Below are 24,172 nucleotides of genomic sequence, written 5' to 3' on the forward strand. Positions count from 1 at the left end.
TCCTTAGGAGCATCTTGCCCTAGTTTAGCCAGCAGGTGATTTTAAGACTTGACTATTCTTAAAGTGTAGAAGGCGCGCTTGCACTTCGACCTGGTATGTCTCATTTATTTATTTGTATCCCGTATCTTTTGTAAATTATTACCCCCAATAACTTCAGAAACCAACAAATAACGTAAAGTTTTGATAATTCCTGGTTTCCTTGCTAAGTAAGACCTTTCTCATTCATTACTTGGAAACCAATTGTACTCAAACAACACTTTTATATTTGTGTATTATTGTTCTTAATACTTGAAGAAAAGTTTTGATAATCTTTACCATACAACAAAATATTAATCTAATTTCATTGACTTCCTTTTGAATAGGTTTGACCATTTTTGATAGTCTTGTAAAACCCCTATATTTCGCCATAAAATACAGCATGTAAAAATTACCTACAAATACGATTGTACAGCTTCAAAAATTATATTGTCTTAAAGAAACGTCTCTTCACTGGAACGTCTTCATCCCTTTTTAGCGATAGAAATGTGTGCAACTATTGAAATTAAATCTTATTTTCAATGTGTTCAAATTAACATGCCTTGGGTTTAGCTGGTGTAGTAATTTTGTGGACAAAACTGATTTTAAAAGCGATTCAAATTGGCAAAAATTAAGATATTTCTGCCTATTATTTTGCAACAGAAAGATTTAGGAGAAATAGCACTCCTTTATTCATGATATACTGTGAAAAGATTTCAACATCAGTCATTTCAATAAACTCCAATAGTTTTGATAAGGAGCTGCTTACTAAACCGTACCTAACTCGTGTACAGTATCGTTTAGAGTATTGCATTAACTCTAAGGGATCTTACTTTAAAAACGAAGTTTGATTTGCTAACGTACTCTGAAGGAAACCATTTTGTTACAGAAATGATCAAAGTGTTTTGGATTTTTCTATGTCATATTTTTGGATGAGGCGTTGTGTAACGATGTCATGAAACATTTCAAACAGTAAACTGAGGGATGACATTTGCATCTTTTGATTTTTGTAAGATCAGTAATTTTATGAACTGCGACCCATAGATTTATGAACACGAAAATAACTTCAGGTGAGACCCGAAATCTTTTATTCGTTAGTCACTAAGTGAAACTCACTGCCAGCACCAGTGATATTAACTCATTCAGTAACTGATTACATGGAAGTATATCGTTTTTATGTCAAACTATCTAAAAAAATAAAACTTACTATATCTCTGTAATTAAAAACAAAGGTTGTGGAAAGATTCTCGACCTCCCAATCGAAGAGTTCATAATTATAACAATGCCAACTGGATCTCGCGTTGGTCAGATGTGCAAAATTAAGCTCAATGGTATGTTTCTTTATTATTTATGAGACGCTAATCAGGTATGGGTACGTATCTTTATAAAAATGGATACTACAAGTATGAAGGTGAATGGATTAATGGTAAAAAGTGTGGTGAGTTTTTGGCTTTACCTAATATCATAGGGACTGGAAGATTCTCTATGAAAGATGGAAGTATTTATGAAGGCAGCTTTATTGATGGGGAGATATGTGGAAGTGGACGAAGATTTTATGCAATATCAAAAAACGAATACATCGGTCACTTTATGTTCGGGGAACGTCATGGGTATGGTCTAATGAAGTATGGAAATGGATCCACGTACGAAGGTGATTGGTATCACAATTTACAACAGGGTATTAATTCCTTCCTAAAAAAACTAAAATAAAGGTCATGGAAAGTATGTCGATGTGGACAAGAATAAATATGTGGGTGAGTTTTTTCGAAATAAAAAAAATGGACCAGGATGCTTATATTCACACAAGTATGTACAACTTTTTTCAATTTATGGATAACTTGCCGAAGGTTTTCTTATATAGGATATTGGAAAAATAATATTTATGATGGTTATGGTATCATGAAGATGATAAATGGAATGATATATGAAGTAAGAGTGACTTACTTAAATAATGAGACTTGCTCTCGTATTTTGAATGGTAACACAACAACTTCAGCAGTGTAGTTATCAATTACATACCATACAAATAGTTGATCTTGCAAAACAGAGTTATTTTGTTTTTTCAATATGTTATTAGTTTGCAGTACGTCTAAATTGATATGAAATGGATTTAAAATTTTACGCCCACTCATTTAGAAACTACACTTTTCTTCATATAAGTTATGATGGTCTGTTTTATATTTGAAATATTTTGTAGAAAAGTAACATTCAAAACATTAAATGGTGAGAACTTAGTATGTTTACTCCATGTTTCTAATCTTTCAATTGACCACAATATATGTTAAAGTCATTTATACTTGATAATAAGCTTATAATTTTATTGTATTTTTGTGGCTAAAATAGAGTTAACCTTAATAGTTTTTATTAGTTTAGATACATGCATTGTGATTAATGTACTGTTCAATATACAGATCTCAGTAAAATTAGCAATAAAATCAATAATCAGCTTAGTCTGTTCAGTATTTGGTAGAGTCTGATGTTCACTAATGTTAGTGATGTTAGATCTCCAGAGTCAACCAGTCAGTCACAACGTAGAACTTCGTACGTAGGTGCATCAGTTCGGGTTGCCATACCACATTAGCACAGAGATGTAGTTGTTGATTCGAATCCCATGGTGGTAGAAGTAGTAAGAGTATAAGTATTATGTGAAAGATAAGGGTTTGAAGATGTTATTCAAACAGTATAACCCAGTGAAATAAATTTGGAAAGAGAAAAAGATAGAGACATGAAGAGTTCAGAAGATTAGAATTTGGCAGAACACAAAGAGTGGATGCACCTTCGCCATTGCAAACGATTTTGAGCCATGTCATTCAAGGTCTCTAACCATAGGTTGCTATCATCTCGCGAATCCCAACCAGGTAGTCTACACTTACCAACATGGCTCAGTTCACTTGTCACTGACTTCATTCACTTGCGCCACGTTTTGGTCTGGCCGTTCCTAGCTTTCTTCCAACCTATTCCTAAACCATAAAACATCGCACGTTGGGGCAGTCGGTGGTTCTGCATACGTAAAACATGTCCCAGCTATCTCAACTGGTGAAGTTTCACTACTTCATCAATCAGTTTGCTATCCTTACTCAGTAACCGTCTCCCAACAACTGCATTACTTACTCGGTGGTCCCAGGATATACGAGCAATGCGTCGAAGACACCTATGATCGAATACTAACAGCCTACGAATATCCTCTACTCTTACCGGCCATGTTTCACTGCCATAAAGTCGGACTGAATGAGCTGCTGCGCAGTAAACCCATCCTTTGTTTGGTAGACGGATATCTCGCCTACGCCATAAATGGCGCAAGTTGGCGAAAGTTAGACGAGCCTTCTGTATCCGTTCTGAGATTTCGTCACACACCAGACCACAAGGGCTGATGAGACTCCCAAGGTGAGTGATGCGGTCAACACGCTCAACTACTTCACTCCCTATCATTGGTTCGAGTGTCGATGCAATCCAATTCTGAAGTAACATCTTTCACTTCGAGGGAGAGAATCGCATCCCGAACATGTCTGCATTGTTGCTTATAGTGGTCAGAAGACTTTGCATCTTGTCAGCATCTTCACCAAATAGAACTATGTCATCGGCATATTCTAAGTCAACAAGTGAGTCTCGTGGTAGAAGTTCAACCCCTCTAAATTTGGATGAAGAAAGTGTTATTTGTAAAAGCATGTCTACGATAAAGTTAAACAAGAATGGAGAGAGTGGACAGCCCTGACGAACACCACTTGAGATAATCAATTCTGATGACAGTTCGCCTTAAGCTCTAACTCAGCCATTTGTGTTCGAGTAGAGAGCCTTTATGAGGTTAATGTACTTCTTTGGTACTCCTTTCAGTGACAAACACCCACAGAGCCTCAAGATCAACGGAGTCAAATGCCGCCTTAAGGTCGAGAAATACTACGATTGTGGGACGTATGAATGTGTGTCTATGTTCTAGAACCTGACGTAGTGTGAATATCTAGTCTATATAGCCATGTCCAGGTCGAAAACCAGCCTGGTTTTCTCTGGTCTACTCTTCACGAGTTTTAGATAGGCATCGAAGTATTATTGAAGCTAATATTTTAGACACTATATTAGTCGAACTGATTCCTCTGTGGTTGTCACAAGAGGACTTTTGTCCTTTCTTATAGACTGGCACAATCAGCGATTGGGACCAGTCAGATGGCATTGCGTCTAGTTCCCGGATTCTACCCAAGACCTCAGTCAATCTTGCTGCTAGTACTGGATTGCCATTCTTAAAAATCTCAGGGGTAAACCTGTTAGGGCCTGCTTCTCCCCCTCGCTTCAGATTTCCTATAGCTTTTTCAACCTCGTAAAGAGTTGTGGGACTTACATTAACTTGCTATTCAGGTCGACTGGGGATCGTGGGGAACCGAAGTGTGGCTGAAGGCCAGTTGAACTGATCCCTAAAGTGTACTGCCCATCGACCCAATCTCCTGGATTGAAAATGATTAATATGTCCATCTTTTTCTGAGATAGTTTCGCTGACAGTTGGGTTCCTAATACCGCTTTCCTGAACAAGTTTGGATAGTTGTCTGCTGTTATCTATTGCCTCTGCCTATTCCATCTCTCTTGCTTTCGCTACCCACCACTGTTCGCGACCATTGCGTAGGCTTCTTGTTAGCCTGTGCTTAAGCTGACTCCGCTGTTTTGTACTCGCAAGTAAGAATTTATGTATAATATATGAGTAAGGATTTCTCAAGCTTTCATATACACGGAAATAATGTATGTCCAGTTGAACGTAGGTTTTTGTTTCCCAATGTAGTTTACTCATAATGTTTACTGTTACACAAATGAAGATAGTCACAGTTTACTAACTGAAAGTCGATTGAGTCTGAGTTCCCATGAACTGAAGCTTAAGTTAACCACTCAGGAAAGTTTGGGGAGATCTTATATTCTAAGAAAATGTAGCCAGATTGTTTGTAGGCATAGAAATGGCTCTGAAGTTATATTTTGCTCTCATTAAGATAAAATTTCACCAAACATTTTGTAGGAATTTTTTGGCCCTCCTTTAAACCTTTTTGAAACTTTTGAAGACTTTTCTCTTGTTAATTATCTTTCCCTTCAGTCTTTATTCAAATGTACATCATAAATTTATGGCTAGACATGAAAGTTTATGCTTCAAAAGAATTATCTTGCCTTAATTTATATCACGAAATAATTTGTCTTTCAGTTTCAAAATAAAATTCAATAGTTAGGGTAAGCCTGTTGTGTATTGTTATCCATTCTTTCTCTATTTGCCCAATTTTGTGTACTGTTTATATTTCTCGTCCCCTAAAGAAATTTAAATGAGTGTTAACCACTTACCCTGATTTTCCAATAGGACTATTGAAATTATATTTTTTGGCTTCTCTCCTTTAAAGTGAATAATATCATGTAGTTCAAATCCTATAAATGCAAATGAAACCTCTTTTGAGGCAACAAATGAACACCAATCATGTTTCACAAAACTCAATTTCACGTCTTCACTACTTGAAATTAATTTACCAAATAGTCTATCAAATATTTAACTATTACTGACTACATCGTTAATTCATTCTAGGGGGAATTCAAAAATGGCAAACCAAATGGACAGGGTAAACTAACCCGCAAAGCGAATCTGTTACCTAGTTATGAAGGGTTATGGAAAGATGGTCTACCTTGTCAAGTAGCAAATCATATGAACTTGTCAGTTGAATTAGAAAAAGAGCATTTAGAATCCAATTCATCTTGTTTAGTTGAATATCGAAATTCTCCAATCAAAGAGAGAAGTTATAAGTTTGCTTCATCTTCAAAGATAGAAATTGGATTGAATTTATCGGAGATGGAATTTAATATTGATATATGCGTATACAATAATAATCGAAGGATTTTAATTGAAGGTAAGCGATTATTTCTCTAGGAGTTTGTTTTAAGTTAGTTGAAAATTTCTATTTAGTTATTTATGATGTGCAGTCAAATATGGTGCACACGTTTCTTCAAATTTAAGTCTTGTCAATAGGGTGCATTTATCTTTTAATTTCTATTTATAATTCAACCCATTATCTAATATTTTGAAGGTCAAGTTGCTATCTGCCAGGCGACCGGACTATTGAAGTATGACGAATATTAAGCTATCACTAGACGATATAACTCTCCTTTTCTATTTGCTTTGACCCAATGGATCAATCAGTTTTAGCATATGAGCTCCTTGTTGGGATACCATGAGTTGCGTTTAAGTGTTTGTCTTTTGGACTTGGCTAGTAATTAAGTCCAGATTACGAAATTTTCCCTAATTGGGACTCATTATATGGACATAGTGTTTCTATTCTTGCTGAACACCTCCTGATTTATTCAAAATAACTGACATTGTTACTTATTGGGAACTAAGTAGTATGATGCGTTAATATGAGAATAAAATATTCTCAAAAGTCACAAACCTAAGAAGAACTTAGTTATCACAATACTCATAAGCAATGGGCGATTGGGTTTTTATCACAGGACAGTAAAAATCTATTGTGATTTTAATGCTATGGTGGGAGAGAGTTTCTTGACAAGAAATCCCCATAGAAACATGTGTCTTATATTCTGAATTATTGTGAAAATTTAAACGGTATTGGAATAAATGTTGATTTTCGTGATTTACACCGATCGGAGAAATATTTTTTTTCCGTCGTTTTTCATGGTTATTGCATTTAACTAGCGACTTTGAGTGATATGGTTCAAAATCGTTCTTGACCATGCAAGTGCATTTACTTAAAATCTTTCTTAAATCTTAAGTTTCTAGATTATCCATAAATGTTTTTTACATTTCAATGATTTATATTTTCTTTTTAAATTGTATGCCCAATCTTTTACTATTACCATTGTTACCATATCTACTACTCTGGGATTTACCCTGACAATTTCATTTAACAATATTAATAGGGTGTTGCAACGTGAACTAATGTATACATATGTCGGGTTCCACGTTCTGTTTGACTGGTTAACTGACTCTTAATTATCGCAGTTTATAAATCCGAAGTCATTTATTTTATACAATAAGAGACATATTATTTACTAAGTACAAGTAGACCATTTTTATTAGCCTTATGTCAATTGAATAATCTTATTTAATCTTAAACTTTTTAGAAAGTCATCGACAACTTGCTTTATGGATAGGAAAAGTTCGTAAAGATAATATGCAAATGAAATTTCCTGTTGATCTTCAAATTCCAGTGGAAACGCCACTCTTGTTATCACTAAAGGAAAAAGGGATTTTTACAATGGAGACACCTTTGTAAGTGATTATCTCGTTTCATGAAACAACCAACTATTTTAATAGTATATGGTAATTTTTTATGAGATGATGAACCTTATTAAGATTACGAACCGATCTAAGTCACATTGGAAACCGGAAATTACTGGATGGCTGTTTGTTCGTAGTTTGGGACTCCTTAGTAGCGCTCGTCGGCAACACTATGTACTTATAATTACCATGTACTCAATGGTGACTGACTTCACGATTATATTTCTGAATTTATGTTACATAGCCGTGACTATTAGAGTTCAACTATGTCAAATATGATGCATCTACTCACTGAAGACAGTTGACGATAGTGGCTCAATACCATGAATTGACTGAAGTTAGATATTCAAACCAATGTATACTAGGCCAGTAGTCTAGAGGTGAAACGTTCGTCACCTGAATTGCAGATCTACGTTCAATCTTCCATATGGTCATATATCCACACCGCTGAAGAGTCCTAAAGTAGAGCTAAACAACTGTCCAGTGCTTTCTGGTTTTCAAAGAATGTCTAACTTGGATTGGTTTGTGATCTTAAAACATATTTCAAGCTATTCATTGGGTTCAACAGACAAAAATGTTCATATATACAAATAAACTAATCAAGGAAAGGATCTCATGTTTGTCTTTTTTCCAGTTTAGCCTTACTACATTTAAAAAACTGTAATTTGATTAATTGTTGAGTTGGCAATTTTTTTCATTGATAAGTAAGTCATGGATACAATTGAGTATCCACAAAATTGAAGCAAATTCATCTAATTAGTATAATTGTAATAGGTAATCATGTATAGTTTAAATTTGATTAACAGAGTCTAAAACATGTAAGAACAACTTAAATATGAGTATCTGAGATTGTGTGCTCGTGTATTTAAAATAAGTTTATATAGCTATGATAATCAAATAATATATTTGTCTTATCCGAATGAACAGAAAGTTGGATTGCTAATGTTTCACGGTTCAGTGTAAATCATTTCTTTGAAGAATACATAAATAACCGAATTAATTTGACACAAGTTGAAGTAGTACAAAAGAATAAAGCGGAATTTTCGGTACAATCAAAATAGGTTCGATCATGATAATGTCGTGTTATTTCAGTTGAGGCAACTTGCATGCATAGTGAAGAGTTCTTTTCCATAAAGCATAGTAGAGTTTATCATTATATCAACAGTGACTTACATTCCTTTACAGTTCGGAAAACTTTTTTGAATTATTTCGATAACGTTATGGTGGTTATTGAAAATAGCATGTACTGCTATACTACTGATTTGATTTGTAGATTTTCCATCTCCACAGAATTATTAGACTTTTTTGTATTCATTGGAACGAATCGATATCTCAGGAGAGGACTCTTCATTACAGAATGCATCACAGTTGACACAACCTAGTCTGTAGACACAACACTATGTGAATGTAAAAAGGATCTTTTCCATCGTTCTAATTAAAACATTTCAAAGTGTTAGTTGATTTGTAACAGCTTTAATTCTCTGTAGCTTCTGGATACGTTGCATTTTTCTGTTGTATCATGGCAATAAGGTACTAATCTGTGAAATTTCATTTTTAAAGAGTGATCGTTTCCTTTTAATATATTTTTAATAATATTATCTGGAAAATTATTAAACCAAAAGATGTCTACTGTGCACTTTTGTTCTGTTTGTTTATTTTCTTCCGGAAGTAATGTTCTTGGTAGTTCTTCTGAATAAATTTAGAACCAGAGGCATTTTCGCACTGAAAGTATGTGCATAAATGAAATTAACATCCCTATTTGCGTATGTCAGTTTACGGTGGAAGGTTAGACATAGAACTTTAATTAAATTTATTCTATCCAAGCAACTTCAGAATGTGAAATTATTTTAGGTCTTTCCTGAATTACTAGTCGAGAGCCGATTTGCTTAAAACAAACAATGAACGATTCTATTGTATGCATGACTGACTTGCACTATTCCAGATACCCACACTTTAATTCACCTCAAACCAAAAACACATTATCTATCTGATCAGCTTGTATATTAATCAATAAGTATATCAAACACAAAGGGTAAGAAAATATAAATAAAAATCATATATCTATATGACTATCTATCAGTCTGTCTAGAGACAACAACTAATCATCGTTGACTTTCATCTATAAAACAGAATGATCACTTACAGTGTTTGCTTTCATTTTCTAAAGTAAATGTAATATGACATTAAAATGCAATTATCAGTATAGATAACGTTTTTAGGAACGTTTTATTAATTATCACAAAAGTGTCAATGACATGTCTAAGCCAAATTCCTGGTCTGTTTTGATTAATGAAAATATACTACATAAATAAATTAACTACAAATGAAGATATAAGATCACATTGTCACTCCGTTTATATATCACGCATTTGAATGAAAATAAGATTGAATTTAATCGCAATTGATTGATCATTAGGTGGTGATCAATGTCATGCGTGTCAAGCCCTTCTTAGTGCTGATCGAATGCTATCGATCAAGTTGCAATGTGGCCACTAGTCTAGGTGGCTCGACACTGCGTGCACTATGTTGAGATAAGATGGTGGTTGGAGGTGGTCAACAAGAAACCCTGGACCCGTGTATATAATAATAATAATAAATATAATAATACAATATAATATATATAATAATAATAAATGTACAATGCTGTATGTTAAAAACAGTGAATGATTTCAGATCTTTCAAATTGTAGGATAATGATATTTCATTTCAATATTAGATATTATCTTATTAAATTGACCGAAAAATATCATTATTAGTCTCATTTCAACAACACCTATGGTTGAGATAAGATAGTGGTTGGAGGTGGTTGACAGGAAACCCTTGACCCGGGTTTCGTGCTACTTGGCACTCATCAGCAAGGTGTACCTGTAATCTTGAGGGAACTGGTACTCCCTGACGGATTCTATCCCGTGTCACTCAGCTTCACAGTCAGAGACGTTACAACTGAGCTATTCGGGCCGCAACTGACCTCCTGTAGGACTGAGATGTAATCACAACTGATTGATCACTGGGTGGTGATCAATGTCATGCGTGTCAAGCCCTTCTTAGTGCTAATCGAATGCTATCGTTCTAAGGATTTCATAACTAAACCAATGCTTAAACGATATCCGTTAGATAGAGAGTGATCATTCCCTCATAAAACAATAATAAATTCTAAGCATCTAACAAGAAGAATTTTAGTGTACAAAGATACAATAATACACAGTTTATCAATGGTTTTATTTCTCTTCGATAGTTAATTCCAATATTTTTTGACTTTCTGACATTTCGTGACCCAGTGTAAGCGACTTCGGAGAATAAATAACCCAATCAAAATCAATCCAAGTTTAAATAGTACAAGGTAACAATGCAAGAATATTATGTGCGATCAACCAAAAAATAGGTCTAAACAAGTCAATGTCATGTCATTTCGGTCAAGGTGACATGTATGTAAATTTGTGCGTGCGTGTACGTGTGGAAGGTCAGGGATGAAAAAAATATGACTTTTGTGATGAGAAAGAATAGAGTTTAATTTGTATGCACGATAATAATGCGAAATGTAAATAGCATTTAACATGGTAGCTTGGTTAGTCCAAGTCAGATGTATAATGAGGCCTTCTTTTCTACTGAGAGCAGTAGGATTAAGCATTATATGGAGAGCTTCAGCTACTCTCCTTCCTTTGTAGTTGGAAATACCTTTTTGTGATATTTTGATGTTTTCGAAATCGGTGTGGTGGTTGTTAAAAATGGCGTGAACTTCTATTGAAGTCTATCCAGTTCTACTGGATTAGTAGGTGCTTTCTTTGTGAGATGACTCTCCAATACAGAAAGCATCACAATCGACATGACCTAATTTGTAGACAAAGTTCTATGTTGACATAAATTAAGTCGTAAAGAGATATTGATGAATAGTTTATGTTCTTTTTTAAGTTCACCTCTCTGTTTCTCTTTCTCTGATTTCACTTTATCCCTAATAATTTTCAGGGTTTTTTTTTCAGTCTGTTTATTTTTGATTCAATCGTCTTAGACGGTCATGCATGGCTTTTACTCCATATTCCTTTTTCTTTATGTATTTACCTACTTTTTTTATTGATAATGAAGTTTATGGTAAATGTTTATTGAGTAATATTTATCTAATTGAAAGCATTAAAAATAAACACTGTGCTTATGTAATAATGTTTAATTGAATTTTGTCATTAAATCACCTTTCTTACTCTTTAAATGTCTTCTCTCTTTTAGACTATTATTGTTGTGACAGTTTGAAACGATACAAATTTATTGGTGATCATACATTATTTTAATGGGAGTGTTATATGACTGTAATTACTAGAGTTTATTCCTTCCTTATAACAAAGTAGCAAGTATAATGAAATGGTTAATTTTAAAATCCAATTTTAATCAGAAGGAGTTTTGTGGAGATTTCAGTATTTTTCATAGTTGAAATCATGAGTCATGAAGTTAGACCACCATGGAGAACCTGAAAGCACTAGACGGCCGTCTCGTCCTATTGTGTGACTCCTCAGCAGTGTGCATCCACGATCCCGCCTCGCGGGATTCGAACCCAGGACCTACCAGTCTCGCGCCAGGGCGCTTAACCACTAGGCCACTCAGCCGGCATCCGATGGTATTAATGTCTAACTTCAACCAATCCACAAAGTTGAGAAACTGTTCACCGATTGTCTTCAGTGAGTTGATATCTCCCAACAGACCTAGTTGAACTCCACTGATCACTGCTTCTCACTAGAACTCCAGGAAACATCTCTTGAAGTCAGTTACTAGTGAGCATATGATTATAATCGGAAGGGGTTTGTGGAGATTTCAGTATTTTTCATAGTTGAAGTCCAATTTTAATTGAAACCCCAAAAAATTTAAATAAATCATTAGACAGACAAATCATTCTGTTGAAAATTTCCATACATTTCTTTGGACTGCAGATGGTATATCAACTAACTACGAATAATAATTAGTTTCCTGTAAGAAATTAATTATGATAAAAGAATTCCCAGTCGATAAAATTAAACATATTAAATGTATAAATGGAGTACTTCAGAGAAAATTAAAGGCTTCTAGTGAGAAGCTGTGACCAGTGGAGTTCAACCATGTCTGTTGTGAGGCAGTTACTGAAGACGATAATGGTCGGTCGTGCAATATCATGAATTGGTTGAAATTAGACATTAACACTGTAGGATGCCGTTTCAGTAGTCTAGAGGCTAGGTGTTCGCGCACGAGACCGAAGGTTCTGGTTCCGAGTTTCTTTGATGCGGGATCGTAGACGCACACTGCTGAGGAGTACCTTACTAGGACGAAACGGCCGTTCAGTACTTTCAGGTTTTCAATGGTGGTCTAACGTTGATCCATCCATGATATCAATCTATATTCATTTTCTCATCATCAGACATACCTGGAACAAATTTTAAGTTAAGCAATGAGTTCAGTGGTTTAAATTGCTTGTTTATAATCATTAGGAAATTATTGATGTAGGTTTAACATAATTTAATACTCGTTAGTCAGGTTTATCTAGAATCCTGCAAAAGAATAAATATTATTCGATCTAGTCTCTTACTGATCGTTATGTTTATCATTTCCAAACATCTGACAAAAAATAAAGTGTACTACAATATCAAGTAACTTGAACCATAGTGTTTGTGTTGTTATGACGGTGATCGAGTTCTATCAATACTAAGAAATAACTAGACTACATGATAACGTGAATGCTACTTGTTATAATGAGTGAGTGTGTGCGTGGGCCCTATTTGACATATGAACGTGCTGATTCCCGCCAATGAGAAAAGAGCGAATTATCGATTGGGACAGTGACACACGAAAACTATACGAGCAGTCTAGAGTGCTTGTCAGTCCTGATTTCTGCCTAGCCCAGCCAGTTAAGTTCAGAACACTAATAACAGCCTCTGCTATATGAATCATTATTCACAAGCACACTGGGTTTATATACCAATCAAACTGACCACATCGTACCATAAAATAGGAAATGACATTTGTACAATATTTAGCCAAATGTGGCTGTGAATAGGGGGAAAGTAATCAATAGACTGATGATAACTCAAGAATCGTATAATAATAGTTCAAGGGTCAATATAAAGCTTATGATAAGAGGAACACGAATATGAATAGTTTAGTTACTTAACAATTATACAATAGGAAATAGACATATTACATTGGTCTATAAATAGTCCTCAAAAGTTACCATTCACAATTCTCTTATTATTATTGTTATTATTATTATTAGCTTTATTCAATATTATATTATTTGGTACAAAATCGAATTCTCAGCATAAAGTATTTCAACATGTTTACTTTTCTTATTTCTTCGTTGCTCCTGATGATAAACATTCAGTGATCGCTAGTTGGATGTCAGCAGTTCAGTCAATCGACATATGAATAATGTATATTCTTTTTTGCTGCATGTTCCCAGCAAACACGACATCTCTGATTAGGCCTTTTGTAACCTTTACAGCAAAAGGTTGTACAGTTTTCAGAAACGCACCGGAATAGGTTGTGTGCTTAATAGCCATAATGATGTATTAAAACAAACAATATTAGATAACTTGTTGAAATATATAGATGACGGGAAACAGGTAGCCCAGATGTTTAAGCAGGCCGCCTTACGTAACGTACGTAATCTTCGGGATACAACACTACTAATTAATTAGTCGGAGAAAATATTTATACCAATATTATTAGATATTAGTTGCTAACCAAATAGCTCCGATTGTGTTACTCATCGGGAAGACGAAGTTTATCAGAATTATGTGATATATTAGCGCAATACATTTCGAACAATCTGATCACACATATACTTGTTAAGACATTTTTATATGAAAATTAAGAGGTCAACTAGACAGGTTAAGGTAAGAAAATAAATAAAGTACACAAAAACAATGTGATGACTACTCTGGATAATAAATAAGCATTACCAGGGTAGGTTAAGGGTAAGAACAAATTATTTTTGAACACATAAAGGGGGTTTCAATTTCCGTATAGCTAAGGCTTCAATAAACCTTAGTATACGTCCTTGAAGGCTTTTGTACAACACTACAAATGCTGGTTTGATGTCAACCTTATGACCAGTTTCAACTAAATGTTTCGCAATAGAGGAAGATGTTTGTCTATCCTGTGATCTTATTTGACCATTCGAATTCATTTGGTTCTGTAGCCATTTAGGTATGTGTTCCGCCACCCTTATTTGCAAATCACGATTGCTCCTCCCTATGTACGTGTTTCCGCACATACATGTAAATTGGTATACACAATGGGATGTGACACAATCGCTTATGTGCTGTCTAGGTGTATTGCGCTAATATATCACATAATTCTGATAAACTTCGTCTTCTCATTGCATTATCGAAATTTATCAAAGGGACTAATTGTTTTAAATTACTCATCGGGATTGAATTCTTTTTAAAGTACCAAAACATTCAAGATAGTAAATTCGTTTCGGTGATACATTTTATGTAGTGTAATCTCTGTATAAACCTTGCTACCGATAGCTTTCAACAATTAGACATTTCAAATCTTTAATTATGTTTTTAAATGTATAGTATAGAAAGAATAATAAAAAGACCTTTTTAACAAGTACAAATTTTGCGTCATTCATTGTTTATCTATAGGTATACTTGGTTTGTGCATGGAAACTAGTTTATGTTTACTTAAGTAAATGGTAAACTATTACTACTATGAATACTACTACTACTAGTACTAGTACTACTACTACTACTGCTACTATTACTACTACTACTACTACTACCAATAATAATAGTAATTATTAGCAGTACTTTAAAGAGCTTCTTAATTCAACCATTACAATGATTAAGTGAAATAGATTATAGTTTTGGTCCACTAATCGATAAATTTAGTTAGTTCGCTTAAAATGAATCACATGAAATGGTTACATTGTAAAAAAAATGTGCTTAAAGGATCATTTTTATTGCCTAGAAAATTGTTTTGATTGGTTATGATCATATTTAGACTGATAAATTGACGAATAAAATACTGATTGATTAATGAGATGTGTGATAATTGCTGACAAGACTGAACTCACTGATGCGTTGTATTCATTTGATGGATTCAAAAATTAGATGAGCCTAAAAGCTAGTTTTTTATAATTAGGTGTATCTACAACACTGAGGGGATTAATATTACCTAGTAGCTCAATTAGAAATATTACCACATTACATTTATTCTATACACAAAATTCCTGTTTTAATTATCTGATATTCAACTTTCGGCTTACTTCTCTGAACCGTGCTTCATTTAACTCGCTCTTGGTAACCTTAATCGTTTCTCCATCCACAAGGTGGTATGGGTCCTAGCTTAATACATGAAATTGTTTTTCAGTTAATTAATCGACTGTAGCATTTTGAATAAATCTATAAATCAAACGGGGTTTTGTAGAGATTTCAGTATTTTCATAGTTGAAATCATGAGTCAATTGAAGCTAGACCACCATGGAAAATCTGGAAGCACTGGACGGCCGTTTCGTCCTATTATGGGACTCCTCAGCAGTGCGCATCCATGATCCCGCATTCGCAAGATTCGAACCCAAGACTTACCAGTCTCGCGCCACAGCACTTAACCGATATCGTCATTTTATTCGACAGAGTAGTTTGAGTAAATTTTGATTTATATTATATTATTAAACAAAAACTTCATTAATCAACAAATTGTATTTTTATCAATTGGACCCATTACAATTATTCTTTTTGTCATGTAAAAGTAAACACGATACTTGAATATTTGTTGCGTTTTGAAACATTTTGACAGTGAGTTTTAATCTATTTTGAAGTACTATGGTTTAGTGCTAGTTAATGTTTGGAAGTAAGGCTTCTTGAAAATCTTGTGGAAACTAATGTCTCCTTATCGATTTGTACCTGAGTCATCCAGGGCTAAAGTCATAGAAGTTATCACTGAGCTTTTTGGCATTTTGACTTCAATAATGGAATATGTGGATTAGCGATTATTTCAATAATGCAGATACACTATGTTAACGTGTGGCAACTAGCATAAAACCTAGATCTAGAGCTGTTTTTCGGTTTCTTCCAACCTTCTAATATCGGATAAAGTGCACCATGGTATTGAATCACTTAGCTCAGTGGCCAAAGCGGTGGATCACTATCTCATTCACAACGTCGGTGAACTCCGCTGGTCACTACAGATAATGGCTGAAGGTTGCACAATATCGTGAATTGATTAAAGTTGTACATGAACACCGTCAGATACCGACTCAGCCGTCCAAAAGTTAGATGTTGGTGTGTGAAGTCAGAGGTCCTGGATGCGATTCTTAGGCGTGGTGTCGTGAATGTGCACTGATGAGGAGTCCCACACTATGATGAAACCTTAATCCCATGCTTGCAAGTTTTCAGTACTGATTCACTTAAGATTAGTTCATGTTTAAATTATAAAATCAATATTGACATTGTTAATTATCTACGTGTTAATGCATCTAATTATTTAATTCATTAACATTTGATTAAAGTGGTTCATACATCTATCCAGTTGGTTCAGTAAAGTTAATTTCCAGTAAAACAGTGACAGATGAACAAAATTCCCTAGTTCATTCAACTGATGACAACGTCGATCATGGTATAACTAATCTTAATTTAAATGAAGAAGATAAAAGAAGTGTAAATGATCAATGGAGTAACAGTAGTATAGAAAATGGTGAGTTATTTGATTTATCATGCTTTTGAGTTCTGTTGTTTATATTCTATTTTAAAATAGAATGTAAAAAGGTAAGAATCATTAATTACCACTTCGCGACCTTATTATTATTAGCTTTATTCAATATTATATTTTTTTGTACGAAGTCGAATTCTCAGCACAAAGTACTTCAACAAGTTTCCGTTTCTTACTTCTTCGTTCTACTTGACGATAAATATTGTGTGATCGCCAGTTAGAAGTTAGCAGCTTAGTCAATCGACATCTGAATAATGTACATTCTTCTCGCAGCATATTGCCAGCAACCACGATATATTTGATTAGGCCTTCTGTAACCTTTACAACGAAAGGTCTTACACTTTTCAGAAACGCACCTGAATAGGTTGTGCGATTAATAGCCATAATGATGTATTAAAACAAACGAAATTAGGTAACTTGTTGAAATATCTAGATGACAGGAACAGGTAGCCGAGATGTTTAGACAGGCCGCCAACGCTTTTCTATCTGTAAATAATTATCTGTTGTATCGTGATTTATATTAACTTGGTCAAATATTTTGTACAAAAAACGGCTTTAATTCTTTGATTATATACTTAAATATCATTTGACTAGTGATTCTGTTCTGCTCAATTTATGTGATTGGGATTTCGGAACCCATTACTTGTTATTTTTACCACTTCAAACATTAAAATGTTTTATCAAATTAGCCATGTTATTATGAAACTAATGGATTATTACCGAACATTATTCATGTAAATCTTTTAAAGACGGGAAAAGTGGGAGATTAAGATATAACAGCATAGTTTATGGTACTTAAGTGCTTCAAGTCAAGTGATTAAACTTCAAAAAAGAAAGGAAACTAATCGAGACAAAATCTATACAAATTAATGATGACAATATTGATACAGCAAAGATGAGTATTAAGATAATATTCCTCAAGTTGAAGAAGATGATAGTAGAGAATCAATATGTCCCTGTCTAATGAGTTTGTTGTTAAAACTCCATATTTTTTTATCAATGAGAAAAATGACAAACTATTAACAAGAGGTTACACATATCTCACTGAATGATTTCTAGATTTTAAATTAGATGTATTAGCTTAGTGATATTTTTATGTGTGTGTTAAACAAGTAGACTAGACATTGACAGGAAGTTTAACTCCTAGTGTTTTAACACATAATTTGTAATCAGAAAGGAGTTTTGTTGATATTACAGTAACTTAATAGTTGAGTTCGTGAGTTAATTAAAGCTAGACAACCATGGAAAACCTGGAAGCATTGGACGGCCGTCTCGTCCTGGTATGGGACTCATCAGCAGTGCGCATCCACGATTCCACCAGCGGGATTCGAACCCAGGACCTATCGGTCTGTCGCGCGAATGCTTAACCTCTAGACGATTGAGCTGGCATCCAATAGTGTTATTGTCTAACTTCAACCCATCCACATAATTTGTAGCTAATAAACCAATAATTATGAATTTTCTGGTCGTCATCCAGAATTTCAGTAGATGATTTTTTATTTAAAGCAATTTCAATTCTATGAGGAACTTTCATCTCTGACTTGATTGTCTTCATACATCGCGGTTTTTCATTAAAACTTTGTTAGATTCATTTTAATGTTAATCATTAAGTGTCATTTATTGTTTAAAGCACGAAATTCAGCAAAGGGATCTCTTTTCAACGAATTTATTATCAAGCTGTACAATCGTATATATATGAAAATGTACTAATTCCGCGAGAAAGTGTGAACACTAATAACCAAGATTATAATACTAGATTACGTAATACGAGTAGTAAGAATAGATTTAGTGAATATAATAAGATGATCAGAATGAATAAAATGTTTTGGTTACGTTAATTAAAGGTCATTAAAGGTCATAGAGGTGTAAAAATAAATAAGGTGATATGATGAGTATTCATGAATAAAATAATGAGAATATAAGATATAAGTAAAGGGGAAATGGAGTAATAATAATAGAATAATAATAATATTAAGGCCATGGTAACGATAATGATAAGACGTACTTCTTTTGTACGCATAGTTCTGGTTTGAGCTCATGGATGGTAAGAGCTTCGGCTATTTTTAAGAGTTTGATACGGAGAAATCTAGGTAGATTTGAATGAATCATATAAACAACATTAAAATCAGACTGTGGATCGGTAGAATGATTACAGTCGATTAGGTGTTCAAGTATAGAACTTCTAACTGCTTTCTTTTCACCCTTGTAGAACCAAACTGGGATATGTTCTCGTATCCGAGTTGAAAGCGAGCGCTGGCTATATACAATTGTACAGCTTGATAATAAATTCGTTGAAAAGAGATCCATTCGCTGAACTTCGTGTTTTAATTTTATTGTTAAGCCAAACCTTTGTTTTAATAGTAAAAATTGAACATAAACCCTTTGTATTATCATTTTGTTTAGAAAATCAACGATTATCAAATGAAGTATTTATATACAAACAGTCTACTAATCGTGGTTTCATTTCTTATTCTATGATAAAATCTTTTATTAATAATGAGAATACAAATGATACAATTCATATAGAAGAAGATGTTAAGTCAACATCGGCGATAGATGGTGTTAAATATTGTATTGATTTATCACAAATAGAAAAATTGGTTCTCTTATTTGAAGAATTTACAAATACACCTTGTCTTAATCAACTACAAGCCGGTGGTAAATTAAACGATTTTTTAAAGATAATAATTTAAACTGTTTTTAGTGGTATTATGTTTTTCTGTTAAGAGCATAAAACACTGTTGATTTATCAGAAGGGGGTTTCGTGGAGATTTTAGTAATTTTATATTGTTGAGATCATGAGTCAATTGAAGCTAGACCACCATTGATCGGTTGAAGTTAGACATTTACACCGTTGGATACCGGCTAGTGGTTAAGTGCTCGCGCGCAAGACTGATAGGTCTTAGGTTTGAATCTCGCGAGGCGGGATCGTGGATGAGCACTACTGAGGAGTCCCACAATAGGACGAAACGGCCATTCAGTGCTTCCAGGTTTTCCACTGTTGATTTGTTTGATAACGGAAGAACTTTGATTAAAGGTGGTAAAACGTTTCATTATTTTTATCAGTATTTATCAGTAATATATACCAATTAGTGTCAGATAGAGACTATCGAAGAACATCTCAAAAGGAAGAAATGAGATAAAAATTTTGGAAGACAGTCAGTTGAAGTTAATGAATGCAGATTCTCTAATGATTCAGCTCAGAGAATCCAATACAAAAAAATCATCTGAATTACAAATCTTTTCTATGACTATATAATTTAAACACATTACTTGTAGTTTTAATAGCCCTTACCTAACAATATTGAAGATCAATTAAAAGATATGGGTTCCTCTTAATTTTTACCTATTTTCAAAGTCTCATCACAGATTGATCCAATTTTCCAACCATTCCTAAAGAATATGATCTTTCAAATGCTTGTCATAAAGATGTAACTTACTACGTAATTGACTAAAAAAGATCCGTCAATTTGTCAGAGTTCAAGTCTTTTTTATCTACGCATATTCACAAGTATAGTGACTTATCTATCCTTGATCAACATTCATGACAAATTACCCATATTTTAAGGTAACAAGACAATAACAACGTAAGACTGTTTCCTTTCAAAGCAACAATGCAGGCATGTCCGAGGTGCTATTCTCTCCCACGAAATGCAAAATGTTACTTCAGAATTGGGTTGCATCGACACTCGAACCAATGATAGGGAGTGAAGTAGTTGAGCGTGTTGACCGCATCACTCATCTTGGGAGTCTCATCAGCCCTTGTGGTCTGGTGTGTGACGAAATCTCAGAACGGATACAGAAGGCTCGTCTAACTTTCGCCAACTTGCGCCATTTATGGCGTAGGCGAGATATCCGTCTAGCAACCAAAGGACGGGTTTACTGCGCAGCAGTTCATTCAGTCCTACTTTATGGTAGCGAAACATGGCCGGTAAGAGTAGAGGATATTCGTAGGTCACTAGTATTTGATCATAGGTGTTTTCGAATCATTGCTCGTATATCGTGGGACCACCGAGTAAGTAATGCAGTTGTTAGGAAACGGGTACTATGTAAGGATGGCAAATCGATTGATGAAGTAGTGAAACTTCACCAGTTGAGATGACTGGGACATGTGTTACGTATGCTCAAACACCGACTGCCCCGACATGCAATGTTTCATGGTGTAGGAGTAGATTGGAAGAGAGCTAGGAGCGGCAAGACCAAAACGTGGCACAAGTGCATGAAGTCAGTGACAAGTGGACTGAGCCATGTTGGTAGGTGTAGACTGCCTGATTAGGGATCCGCGAGATGATACCGACCGATGATTAGAGACCTTGAATGACATGGCTCAAAATGGTTTGCAATAGCGAAGGTGCATCCACTTTTTGTTTTCTACCAAATTCTAATCTTCTGAACTCTTCATGTCCCTATCTTTTTTTCTGTTTCCAAATTTATTTTACTGAATTATACTCGTTGAATAATATCTTCAAACCCTAATCTTTCGGATTACTGCTTATACTCCTACTACTTCTACCAGTATGGGATTTGAATGGACAAATGCATCTCTGTGGTAATGAAGTATGGCAACTTGAACTGATGTACGTACGTACGAAGTTCTGCGTTGTAACTGACTGACTGATTTCAAAGAAACGTATTTTAATATATGTTGACACGTAGAGATATTTTAAAAAACAGAATGTTCCAAATTAGTTCCCAGTCAGAAGTTATAAACACTGTAACTCAAAGTCCACAAAATATACAGTTATCCATCTGGAGCTTAAATAATTGTCTCTTCTTGATCTATTTAAAATTGCGAAATGAATAGATAGTTCAGTCAGCATATGCGACACCAAAAAGTTATGTTACCAATCAGAACATAAAATAGTAATAATTCAGTTGTGACTAAAACTAGGCGATATTATTCATCCCAGTATGTTTATCGGCAACAATAAATTTGTGATAAAAAAGCTTGAGGCAAAGTGTTAGCGACTTATCAATTGGCTTTACTTAATGTAAACTATGATGGCATTTCACAATAGGAGAGCTTCATAATTATTAATATGGTGAACACTATCTTACTAACAAGTACCATCCAGCACGAAACCTAGGTCTTGGGAATTTCGATGATCGCTTATCATATAACAGAATCTGTTATCTTTGTCAAATATCACTTTAATACTGTCCACAACCTAATATCGGATACAATTTGTGGTCTCACTTTCCATGTTACATAATCATGTCGTTAAACAAGCGTACTAATGGACCAACATACAGAAATCGCTGTCCTCAAACTTTCATGCTTTAAATGGTTCATATAAATCGGAGTATTTAAAATGTACAGATTAAAAAGCATGTTTCTATTCAAATGGAATATCTGCTAAGAATATATTTTAAACAATGATTCCAACTAACCCTTTAGCACATTCAAATAGAATAGTGTTGGGATCTGTTTACGTTAAACTACAAAATACTAAGGTTTATTCACATTAATTTTACTTCAAACTGACACGGACTATTTGGAGATCTTAGAACAAATGAATACTGGTTAATAAATTAGACATTGCTCTGTATGTAAGCGATAGATATGAAGATTCATTCAAACTAATATATGTCCATCCATATAGCTAATCATGAGAATGAAGGAGAAATAAGTTATAGATACTAGAAGCCAATTTACTCTAATTGTTTTCAGTGTGGTAGTTTTGCATTGTTTGAACAAATGCATAAAGTCGATTGAAGTTGTTTAAGTTTTCTTTACAATTTCTAATTTTTAATTTACCAAGTTGATTTGTATGTCAAATATTTGATTGCAAGTTTCTTACGAACATAATAATCTAACTGATGTCTTGCAAACCTTTTGGTACCGTTGTGTACACCGTGAGTAGATTATATCATCCTTCTAGGCCAATTTAATTATAGCAATTTCACTGATGCGAACTACTAATTTGTATTTTGGATTAGATCCTTGAAATAGATAGATTGGATAGTCATTATTAAAATCATTGTTGAGTGAATTTTTCGAAAGTTTAGTCGTTACTGTTATACCATACTCGATCGATAGAATTTGATTGGAACTGAATACAGCAAATGATTGCATCAGTTTATTTTGGATTGATAAATTAATCTCTACGTTATTCTACTCAACAGTTCATGAGTCCCGAGTTCTCTTTTCAGTGGATTCTTGGATCTACACCACTAAGGAATCCCATATCTTGAAACAACTGTTCACTGTTTCCTGGTTTTCATTGTTTGCTTAACCATGATTAGTCGGTGATCTGTACCATAAGATTCATAATTTTTTGTAATCTGTTGATTGCTTCTTTTTTTGAAAAGAGTGGTTTTCTGTGTCAATGAGTTGCTTGTTAAGTTTTACTCAGTTTTATTACTCACTTCATATCTTGATGTGTATGACCTATTTGTTTTTTTATTCGTCTAGAACAATTTATTCTAGTCGTTGAAGATATAACACCACGGAATGAAGAGGAGAATGAAGAATTTCATATGGATACGATTCCAGATCATATTCTGAGAACACCAGAACGTCTTTCGCCACTCTTTATCAAGTTATATTACGCTTCAGATAAATAATTTATTAAATGATTTGGAAATTTAGGAAAACGTATAACAATCTATTACAATATAAATATGTGTTGTTATTCTATTTTACATTTTCAAATAAACGTTTAACGAAAGCACTTTTTGAGTAGACAAAATGTGGCTAATAGTGGAATCTACGATGCTCGTCTCGTTCTATTTCAGACAAGTCAGTTGAATGTACCTACATGCAAGTTGATTTCCATCTCAAGATTCGAGTTCATTATCTTTCACTCTAACCGCCAACGTGTTGTCGGTTTAGTTACTTAGTATAAATAGCTACTCGCCTGTGCACTGGATGTGAATTTCAACTTAATTTGTAACGTTTTGAATTACCCCTACGTTGATATTTGAAGCAAACAACACTAGGTCTAAGTCCTGAAGTGAACATGAACTCGAAGATGCAGATACATTCAGTTGAGAAGTGCCAAATATGACGAAACGCGCATTCCGTAGTCCACTGCTAGCCACATTACACCCATTCTATATAATCTTGTTTCATAGTAGCTATATTGAGGGAATTCGCATAGGATGCACATATGCCAATTAGGATTGATCAAATTTCAGTTAAAGTATCAACAACAAGGTAATCCGCAGCACTACAAAATTAAACGAAAATTCACTTCATCTTCCAACTATGACATAAATAGTTGGGTTGAAAATTAACTA

General features: G+C 34.2%; 1 protein-coding gene and 1 non-coding gene across 2 annotated transcripts; one reads left to right on the forward strand and one right to left on the reverse strand.

The window, feature by feature from the left end:
* Positions 1-1,297: 1,297 nt before the first annotated feature.
* Positions 1,298-23,603, forward strand: Smp_153270 (phosphatidylinositol-4-phosphate 5-kinase related; the record flags this gene model as incomplete). Its single annotated transcript, XM_018799944.1, has 10 exons — positions 1,298-1,346; positions 1,382-1,453; positions 1,484-1,693; positions 1,728-1,821; positions 1,863-1,944; positions 5,555-5,873; positions 7,102-7,249; positions 16,731-16,915; positions 19,334-19,588; positions 23,346-23,603. 10 exons carry the CDS (start codon positions 1,298-1,300, stop codon positions 23,495-23,497), a joined length of 1,566 nt encoding a protein of 521 aa, XP_018653806.1. The 3' UTR covers positions 23,498-23,603.
* On the reverse strand, positions 11,780-11,850 carry Smp_tRNA_02181_Pseudo_CGA.1.1. Its single transcript has one exon. It is a non-coding gene (tRNA).
* Positions 23,604-24,172: the final 569 nt, after the last annotated feature.

This window comes from Schistosoma mansoni, chromosome W (genome assembly GCF_000237925.1).
Source record: "Schistosoma mansoni strain Puerto Rico chromosome W, complete genome".
Classification (NCBI taxonomy): domain Eukaryota; kingdom Metazoa; phylum Platyhelminthes; class Trematoda; order Strigeidida; family Schistosomatidae; genus Schistosoma; species Schistosoma mansoni.